Genomic DNA, 10658 nt, shown 5'->3' with positions numbered 1-10658 from the left:
GCTTCACTGTTGCCTGCAGACACTCATTATTGTACCGCTCTCCAGCCCTTTGACGAACAAACTGCCTTCTGCTACAGCCAAATATTTCAAATTTTGACTCATCAGTCCAGAGCACCTGCTGCCATTTTTCTGCACCCCAGTTCCTATGTTTTCGTACATATTTGAGTCGCTTGGCCTTGTTTCCACATCGGAGGTATGGCTTTTTGGCTGCAACTTTTCCATGAAGACCACTTCTGGCCAGACTTCTCCGGACAGTAGATGGGTGTACCTGGGTCCCATTGGTTTCTGCCAGTTCTGAGCTGATGGCACTGCTGGACATCTTCCGATTTCGAAGGGTAATAAGCTTGATGTGTCTTTCATCTGTTGCACTAAGTTTCCTTGGCCGACCACTGCGTCTATGATCCTCAACGTTGCCCGTTTCTTTGTGCTTCTTCAAAAGAGCTTGAACAGCACATCTTGAAACCCCAGTCTGCTTTGAAATCTTTGTCTGGGAGAGACCTTGCTGATGCAGCATAACAACCTTGTGTCTTGTTGCTGTGCTCAATCTTGCCATGACGTGAAACTGTCTTCCACAACCTCACCTTGGTAGCAGAGTTTGGCTGTTCCTCACCCAGTTTTAAGCCTCCTACACAGCTGTTTCTGTTTCAGTTAATGACTGTGTTTCAACCTACGTGTGACATTGATGATCATTAGCACCTGTATGGTATAATTGGTTGATCATACACCTGACTATAATCCTACAAAATCCCTGACTTTGTGCAAGTGTTCCTATAAGAATTGATGCTGGTTTGAAGGCAAAAGGTTAGAACACCAAATATTGATTTGATTTAGATTTTTCTTTTGTTCGCTCACTTTGCATTTTGTAAATTGATAACAATAAACAATCATTATTTATATTTCTGAAAGCATTCTTTGTTTACAGCATTTTTTTCACACCTGCCTAAAAGTTTTGCACAGTACTATAATATATATATATATATATATATATATATATATATATATATATATATATATATAAACTGTGTACTTTAAAATCTGTTTTGCAAATAAACAGGCCTGGTATCATGACTAAACTGAGCAGACAAATTCCAGTTACATTAAAGAATTTCTATTGCTGGACAAAGGTCAAACAGTTTTTGAAGGATATGGACCAAAAACAATAAGCCTGGTTCCTTGTAATAAGACAAACATGATGTAACTTGTTTGAAAAAGTAATGGCAATTTTTTTTTCAGAATTTACTGTTGTACACAGGCCTCTGTGTTCAGGATGGATATCCTGGAAACCACTCATTCTGAATTTTTGTATCTTTGCTAGGATGTAGTGAGCCAGAAGCTCTACAGCTTGCATAAAATACAATTTTTCAATAAAAATTGTAAATTTAAGATGTGAAAAATCAATTAAAATTTTGAAACACACATACAAGATGCCATAATAAAATCAAATTTTCCTGATGTTTTGAACATCTTAGAATTAGATTCTGAACTTGATAGTGAATTTTTGACCCATTCAGTAAACTTCCTTTTATATGAAAGTAATAAAATAAATATAGGTATAGCCAACCTAAAATGCAAAAAAGTGATCAAGAAGAAGAGAAGAAAGGTTTTCAGGTGTGATTTGAATGACAACTATAAAGTGCCTCATGGATAGACTTATGAAGAGACAAGGTATATACAGCCTTGAATATACAGTATATGCTAGCCAATAGGTAAAGTTTGAGAATATCGGTTTCAGCTTACTGAGCATGTGATTTTAAAGTAATTTGTCGGATGTTCTTAACAAAACAAGGTGGTGCTGTTCAATAGCAACTTATTGTATGTAGTTTAAGTTTTTTTTTTACTGGTGTGTCATATCTCATTTTAAATGCAAAAAACATGTTCCACTACCAATCTGACAAACACTCCTGCACTTGAGATTCAGAGCTTTGGCTCTAGCTTCAGTAGAATTACAAGTCTATGGTTTTGCTTCTTGAACAAAGGAAGAGGGTGAGGGGTAAAATAATTAAGAGAAGTGCCATATTAGCCCAGCTCAAAGCAGCACTGCCTATTTCTATCAGCTCTTAGCATACTGGTTGCAAACGTGCAATCATTGGACAGTAAAATCAATTAACTGCTGTATAAACACTTACAGTGCATCCGGAAAGTATTCACGGCGCATCACTTTTTCCACATTTTGTTATGTTACAGCCTTATTCCTAAATGGATTAAATTCATTTTTTTTCTCAGAATTCTACACACAACACCCCATTAATGACAACATGAAAAAAGTTTACTTGAGATTTTTGCAAATTTATTAAAAATAAAAAAGCTGAGAAAGCACATGTACATAAGTATTCACAGCCTTTGTCATGAAGCTCAAAATTGAACTCAGGTGTATCCTGTTTCCCCTGATCATCCTTGAGACAAAGACTGAACTTTTTGGTGTGAATGCCAGGCGTCACGTTTGGAGGAAACCAGGCACCGCTCATCACCAGGCCAATACCATCCCTACAGTGAAGCATGGTGGTGGCAGTATCATGCTGTGGGGATGTTTTTCAGTGGCAGGAACTGGGAGACTAGTCAGGATAAATGGAAAGATGACTGCAGCAATGTACAGAGACATCCTGGATGAAAACCTGCTCCAAAGTGCTCTTGACCTCAGACTGGGGCGACGGTTCATCTTTCAGCAGGACAATGACCCTAAGCACACAGCCAAGATATCAAAGGAGTGGCTTCAGGACAACTCTGTGAATGTCTTTGAGTGGCCCAGCCAGAGCCCAGACTTGAATCCGATTGAACATCTCTGGAGAGATATTAAAATGGCTGTGCACCGACGCTTCCCATCCAACCTGATGGAGCTTGAGAGGTGCTGCAAAGAGGAATGGGCGAAACTGGCTAAGGATAAGTGTGCCAAGCTTGTGGCATCATATTCAAAAAGACTTGAGGCTGTAATAGCTGCCAAAGGTGCATCGACAAAGTATTGAGCAAAGGCTGTGAATACTTATGTACATGGGATTTCTCAGTTTTTTTATTTTTAATAAATGTGCAAAAACCTCAAGTAAACTTTTTTCACGTTGTCATTATGGGGTGTTGTGTGTAGAATTCTGAGGAAAAAAATGAATTTAATCCATTTTGTAATAAGGCTGTAACATAACAAAATGTGGAAAAAGTGATGCGCTGTGAATACTTTCCGGATGCACTATAATATAACTTGAGAGACTGCTGTTTCTTCTGCATCCGTGAGGACGATGTATAACACGCTGGACTTTCACTTTACAAAATGAACATGCAGCTGCTTATACCAGTAAGGGGAAAGAATGTGGAGTGAATTTGATTATTAATTTTCTTTGATGAACTGACAAAGAAATTCTCTTCAGATCCTACTCATCTAATCTGGAATAAACCCCTATCAAACTGATGTAATGCATATCATTCTATGTCACAATTAACCCTAATCTACTGAGTACATCTGTGAATTTTGTTCTACTGTTTTCTTTGCATTTTTTCTGTTTATTTTGGAATTGTTTGCTTCACTTTAATTTCAATTGTGTATTTTTATTTTGTGTTCTCTATTAGATTTAATGTGCTGCTTCTTTATTTGAATTTATTTAAATGTTGTAATAGATCCCTGATTAGGCAAATTTTATCAACTGTTGTAATTACAGTATGTCACATGGCAGTACCTGAGGGCTATAACTGCTTTAGCATGTCATACTTTTGAATTCCTGCTCCTTCTTTTTGGTTTTTGAAGGGTGCTTGTTCAATTTTGTTTTTTTCCTTGGTGTTTGACTTTTGTTTCTGGAAAGCACTGCCACACTTTTAAAACAAGTGACACTAGATTCAAGAACAGCTTTCATTCCATTGCTGTGTGTACTTAACAACAGCTACCTCCACTAACTTAATGTACATTTTAATCTATTGTGTACACCATTCTGCCTGTTATACTATGTATGGTCCAAGTGTAGAAGTAAGAACTGCAATGTACTTTTAAATATGACAATAAACTACTCTACTACTACCACCACTACTGATGCATGTTATTGTTACTTAAAAGGAAACTGAGGTATAATAAGTAGATCATAATATAATTAAGAAAAAAATAAGCATTTGTTTAGAAAATCATCTTTCGTATGCACACAGAAATACTCATTTCAAACATGCATTTTTACTAGTTTAAATTACAGTACCTCTTTGAATTTTTCATTCTTATTCTCACACCACAGATTAGTTAATAAAGGTGACATGCTTGACAAAGTGGCTGTCTGGCTGCAGATCTCTGTTGATGTCTGTGATGATCTATTTAAAGACTGTAAAAAGAAAATAAGCAAAACAATTAAAATTACTCAACCCAAACATACTACCTTAACTATTTTCATGTATAGTACAATCCAGGGACAAAGAATTTCAATTACTACTAAATAGTATACTTCAGTATTTTTATATTGGCGGTAAAGAAAGCATCAAATTTTAAATAAAGACAGTTGATTTTTAGATTCTGTACACATAAACAAACCTAAGTAACAACAACTAAGAAAGTCTATATAGTAATCTCTGCACTTCCAAGAGCAACTAAATTGACCAAGAAAGTACTGTACAACTACTATTTGGTAGTGATATTATGGCAAGTACATTTTACTTACTGATAGGAGAAAAAAATACAGGCTCAGAATATAGCCTTGAATGTCACATTTTACTGTATTCAAACTTTTACAGCAAGCTAATGTACTGTCAAATACTGGAATGTAAATTAAGTTTAAAATACGCGCATCCGAGAATAAAAGAGCTTTAAGTATATAAAAAAAATTTGCTCTAACTAAAACAAATTTCTTTGGCCTATTGTAATAAACAAAGTGGAACACTAACAGGAGTTCAGTCTGTGGTTAGTATGTAGCTCTTGGGCTCTACTTTAACCCCAAATGCAGCAAATTATGTCACTAAGCTTGGTCTGCTGTACAATACTAAACCAGTTCTCAATTACAATGAACCAAAAGCAGCAGCTTCTCTCAAAAGTAGCAGAGTAACTTAAAACTCCTGTTAATGTGCTTTGGGCAACTCAATATAATACTTGGGGTAACTCTGAATTGCATTAGAAGGCTTCTAAATACAGTGGAAATATCAGTGCTGCATATTGGATAAATAGATCCATAGCTTGGAAAATGACAGTAATATGTAACTAAAACGGCTTAATAATACTAACAAATGTATTAATAATGAAGTATATCAATAAATGTGTATTAACAAAAATGTAATTTATTAACGACAAAATTCAATGTCGATCTTTATTAACAGCTGTAGATTTTAAGATATCCTAGAAAGTGAAGACAACAACTTGTGGGGCAAGTATTTAATGTGTTTTGTAGAATCTGGATGTCAACTGAAAAGATGCCATTAAAGAAGAAGGGAGCAATTAAAAAGTTAATCAGTTATTAAGACTTGGAGTAAAATCTGATCACGAGATATCAGTGTGGCTATGATCAAGTGATGGAAATGTTCTACAAAATGCTTTGTAAGGTCTTAGAAAAACCTAACGGCTCGAATGTGTTCTTTGAAATGGTCTGCTACCCATTTCCCTATTTCATAGATGCAGATGACTGGATACCTCTTACAAGTGTGAGGTTTCTGAACTCTTTTAGGACCCCCAAAATGGGACGACATGCTGAAGCGCGACTACTGCGTCTGTGGAGGACTGCTTGTCTGTAGCTGACGCAACAGCAGGTTCGTGGCTCAGCAGGATAGTGCCATGGAAACAATTAGTAGCTGATGAGATTGCGCTATAAGCGATTAAGCGGGTGGTGGAGGCCCTCTGTTACTACCTCTGGGGACAGCGGTTTACTCAGCAGGGAACAGTATAACTTGGCCACTGATCTAGCCCTGACTATGCCTGTTTGCTCTGTCTGTGTATAGGAGAGTGTTAGCTCCCACTGCAATAAATAACCCTGCTGCTCCCGGTTTCAAGTTGAATAAAGCTGGTTTTGTTAAAGTACTGAGACTCAGCCTCGTGTTTTGTGGTGCAAGACAGTTACTCACGTGTCACACAAGAAATGCATTAAATTTTAAGATTTTTAGACTGGCAATAGTACTTTTGTTTAATAGAAAATTTACCAGAGTGCCTGGTACAGTGTGCAGTGTTGATGGCGGTGAAAAAGAATCCTAGGGTAATAGCAAAGATCCAGCAGAAATTTCTTGAAGTTTATGTGTTCTCTATGAAAAAAAATGAACAAGAATGATGCTCCTGGAAGCACACTATGAATGAAACCACTGCTCTCCAAAAGAAACATTGCTACACATCTCAAGTTTGCAAACCAGCTGGAGGTTTCACTATGTTTTGAGGACAACATTTTGTGGATGGATGAAAAAAAATGCCGTATTTAAGGGGAAAAAGTGTTGTACCACAAAGCCAAAACTTCATTACGAATGTGAAAAATACTGTCAGGAGCATCATAGGTTAGGGCCTACTATATGGTAACTTGTATGAATAAATGTTACAAGAGAATGTCAGGGCAGGAGTCAATCACCTTTTGCTTAATATACATTAAATAATGCAACAAAATAACTTCTCAGAAAAAAGGAGGAAATCAACAGCAGAATTAAAGTGAAAGTTTTACTAGAACAGCCTATTCTACCTAACAAACTCGCCAGTTCTTTGTGTGGGGAAAAAAAGCTTATCCAACATTTGTGGGAAATTTACTCTCAAGTTTCCAACTGCAGGGGTCCACTATAATAATTCCCACCATAATTTTAAAAACTTTGACCATGTTATCAAGTTATATAGCATGATGTGTAGAGTACAAGTCAACAGAGATTTTGCTTATGCTATATAATGCAATAGCGCGGCCTCACCTAGAGTACGGTCTGTGGTTTGTAGCAGAAAAGCTGGTGGGGAGGAAAGTGACAAAGATGTGTCATACAACCAGTCATCATCGGGAAACTCCACAACACACAAGGACAGCTAGCCAACATACCGGCCCAAGACTGGAATCTGTAGGTGTAGGAGGTGTACCTGCCTGGAGGGACACTGAATGGTCTCTATGAGGTATGTGCTATCAAAGGGTCAAAAATCACTGAAACGTGTTGCAGAAAATCTCACAGCTTCAAACCATGACAACAAAAGCCTGTGGCAGGCTAACTTTTATGTGTTTCAGCATCCTGACCGGAAATGCAGCAAGGTGAGTGAAGACCGCAGCGATGAGGATGCTGCTGTTAAAACCCTGATTGCCAGTGCCATCACAAAAGATTCCTGAAGGACGAGACCAGGAGTAAGTGATTCCTCTTTCTTACCGGGAGATAAGGGGTCTTGGAATCCATGTCTGAATTCCGCTACGATCAGTTTTGAAATGGAGCAGACTGTTTATTACTAAAGTGCCACAGATAACCCAATTGTGCATGCATGAGAACAGCACTCATCGGATTCACAAAGATGGGACAGAGGTTTCTGAAGTTCCACCTAAAGTCAAATGAGCTAAGCATAAAGCTGAAATGACCTCCAGGTACTGTGGGAGCTTTAAAGAAGGTAACATTACCTCAATTTGTACTAAATCCCTTGGGGGGCCATAGCAAAAGTGATTGAACACACCTTCAAAGGCTGGAGGCACTCAACAGATATTTATAGCTTTTGGGCACTGGATTGATGCCTGGAGTGGTTTTGGTCCTAGAAGTGAGCATTTCCAGTATGGTAAAGCATGAAGGAAGGCAGTGTGAAATAATCCCTGAAAACACAGAGGGGAATCAAGTAACACTTGGTCTGACAAATTTATAAAAAAAATAGTCATTTAGCCCGTTACAATAACGGGCGCTAGAACAGTAGTGCATAAACATTAGTAGGAACAGTCTATATTAAATGGCAAGGGACCTTGATCTCATTTTGTTTGTTGGTCGTATTTTTCTTTGTTTTTCAGCCTTTCTTTTCTTGATGTTTACTTGCTGAGCTGACCGTTCTTCGTGGGCTGCCGCCGTGTGTTGTGTGTCTTTAATTTTCTGTGACAGTAACACAGTCTTGTACATCCGTAATATACCTTTAATTTTCTCTGGTGGTAATATAGGCGTGCGCGTCGGTAATATGCCTTTAATCTCCTCTGACAGTAATACTGGCTTGTATGTGGCTGTAATAGGAATCACTAAATCGTGTACCTTTAATTTCCTCTCGCAGTAATACTGGTTTGTATTTCTGTAAAACGCCTGTAACTTTCTCTGACAGTAATATCGCACATTGCACCGTGCCCCGCACATGTGCACTTCACCAGAAGACATACACACACGGACACCTGGACGCACACAGGGATTTTATTAAAGAGGATGTTCACTATGGTCGGACCTCAGGTCATGGAGTCTGCTATCCAGGCCAGCAAAGTCTGCATGGGTAAAGAAATATGGACACAATGAGCCACCAACAATATTGAAAGGAACTGAGTACCACAGGGCAGTAACAGGGCAAAAGGCTGTCAGAAACAAAATATCCCTCTGCTGTCATAAAGGCTGTGCAAACCATAAACAGCCCTTCTTTAAATGATAGGTTTTCCCAAACTGACAGAAGGCCACAAAATAAACTAAATAATAATAATAATAATAAACTATTACTTGCCCAGACAGTTTGGACATGTCATTGTTATTGTTTACATCCCTCCTCGGGCGGACATGGAGATAGCGAGTGACATCATCCATTCTGCTGTTGCTAAGTTACAAACGCAGCATCCTGAGGAGCTTGTGCTAATCGCTGGAGATTCTAACCATGTGACGCTGGACAAAACATTACCTGCCTTCTCCCAGTATGTGGACTGTAACACCCGGAGAAATAAGACTATTGACTTAGCTGAATGCAAACGTTAAAAGACGCATATAGCACCACCCTGCTGCCTGCGCTTGGGAAAGCAGATCATAACCTGGTTCTGCTTCAGCCTCAATACAAACCAAGAGTGAGGGAGCTACCTACAACCACACGCTCATTCAGGAAGTGGTCCCCTGAGGCAGAGCAGGCTCTGAGGGACTGCTTTGGAACTACGGACTGGGATATCCTGCAGGGATCACATAGTGAGAACATTGAGGAGGTTGTTGACTGCACTACTGACTACATCAACTTCTGTATGGACATTGTAGTTCCAATAAGAACAGTACGCTGCTATGCTAACAACAAGACGGAGTGGTGGCTCTGAGGCTAGGGATATGCCCTGGCAATCGGAAGGTTGCCGGTTCGAATCCCGTAAATGCCAAAAGGTACTCTGCTCTGTTGGGCCCTTCAGCAAGGCCCTTAACCTACAATTGCTGAGCGCTTTGAGTAATGAGAAAAGCACTATATAAATGCAAAGAATTATTATTATTAACAAGCCATGGATTACAAGTGACATCAAGGGCCTTTTGAACCAGAAGTAAAGGGCTTTTAAAGGCGGTGATCAGCATGAGCTCAAGCACGTGCAGAAGGAACTCAGAATCCAGCTCAAGGCGGCAAAGGAGCAGTACAGGAGAAAGCTGGAGCAGAAGTTGCAGAATAACAGCATGAAGGAAGTGTGGGACGGGATGAAGATCATCACTGGCTGCAGCTCGAAGCAGGGTGCCACTATCGAGAGAGACGTGAAGAAAGCAAACCAAATGAACAACTTCTTTTAACAGGTTAGACCAGCCTAACCTACTCTCACCTTGGAGTACAGTGATCCCTCGCTATATCGCGCTTCGCCTTTCGTGGCTTCACTCTATCGCGGATTTTATATGTAAGCATATTTAAATATATATCGCGGATTTCTGAGGACAATGGCTCTTTTAATTTCTGGTACATGCTTCCTCAGTTGGTTTGCCCAGTTGATTTCATACAAGGGACGCTATTGGCAGGTGGCTGAGAAGCTACCCAACATACTTTTCTCTGTCTCTCTTGCGCTGACTTTCTCTGATCCTGACGTAGGGGGTGTGAGCAGGGGGGCTGTTCGCACACCTAGACGATACGGACGCTCGTCTAAAAATGCTGAAAGATTATCTTCACGTTGCTACCTTCTGTGTGCAGCTGCTTCGTGAAGCGACATGCTGCACGGTGCTTCACATACTTAAAAGCTCAAAGGGCACCTATTGATTTTTCACTGTTTTGTTTTTCTCTGTCTCTCTCTCTCTCTCTCCCTGCTCGTGACGGAGGGGGTGTGAGCTGCCGCCTTCAACAGCTTTGTACCGGCGGTGCTTCGCATACTTAAAAGCCAAACAGCCCTATTGATTTGTTTGCTTTCCTCTCTGTTTCTGACAGCCTGTGCTCCTGACGCGCACTCCTTTGAAGAGGAAGATATGTTTGCATTCTTTTAATTGTGAGACAGAACTGTCATCTCTGTCTTGTCATGGAGCACAGTTTAAACTTTTGAAAAAGAGACAAATGTTTGTTTGCAGTGTTTGAATAACGTTCCTGTCTCTCTACAACCTCCTGTGTTTCTGCGCAAATCTGTCACCCAAGCATGACAATATAAAAATAACCATATAAACATATGGTTTCTACTTCGCGGATTTTCTTATTTCGCAGGTGGCTCTGGAACGCAACCCCCGCGATGGAGGAGGGATTACTGTACTACACCCTCCACCAATCCTTCTGCTGATACCAGCATAGCAGAGACATCCCCACCCAAAATTACAGCAGCGCAGATGAGCAGAGAGCTGAGACTTCGTGCCAGCAAAGCAGTGGGTCCAGATGGAGTATCGCCACGACTGCTGAAGGTCTGTGC

At 39.7% G+C, this 10658-nt stretch overlaps 1 protein-coding gene across 1 annotated transcript in view; it reads right to left on the bottom strand.

Annotated features, from left to right (window-relative positions):
• Positions 1–10658, bottom strand: part of ankrd27 (ankyrin repeat domain 27 (VPS9 domain)) — a 494306-nt gene that overhangs the window by 146671 nt on the left and 336977 nt on the right. The window contains exon 16 of the mRNA XM_051932226.1: positions 4164–4283. Within this exon, the coding sequence (XP_051788186.1) occupies positions 4164–4283 (120 nt within the window). The remainder of the gene's footprint in view (positions 1–4163; positions 4284–10658) is intronic.

Source organism: Erpetoichthys calabaricus, chromosome 9, assembly GCF_900747795.2.
Source record: "Erpetoichthys calabaricus chromosome 9, fErpCal1.3, whole genome shotgun sequence".
Taxonomy (NCBI): domain Eukaryota; kingdom Metazoa; phylum Chordata; class Cladistia; order Polypteriformes; family Polypteridae; genus Erpetoichthys; species Erpetoichthys calabaricus.
Note: the sequence above shows the minus strand (reverse complement) of the source record. Positions and strands in the feature narration are given on the sequence as shown.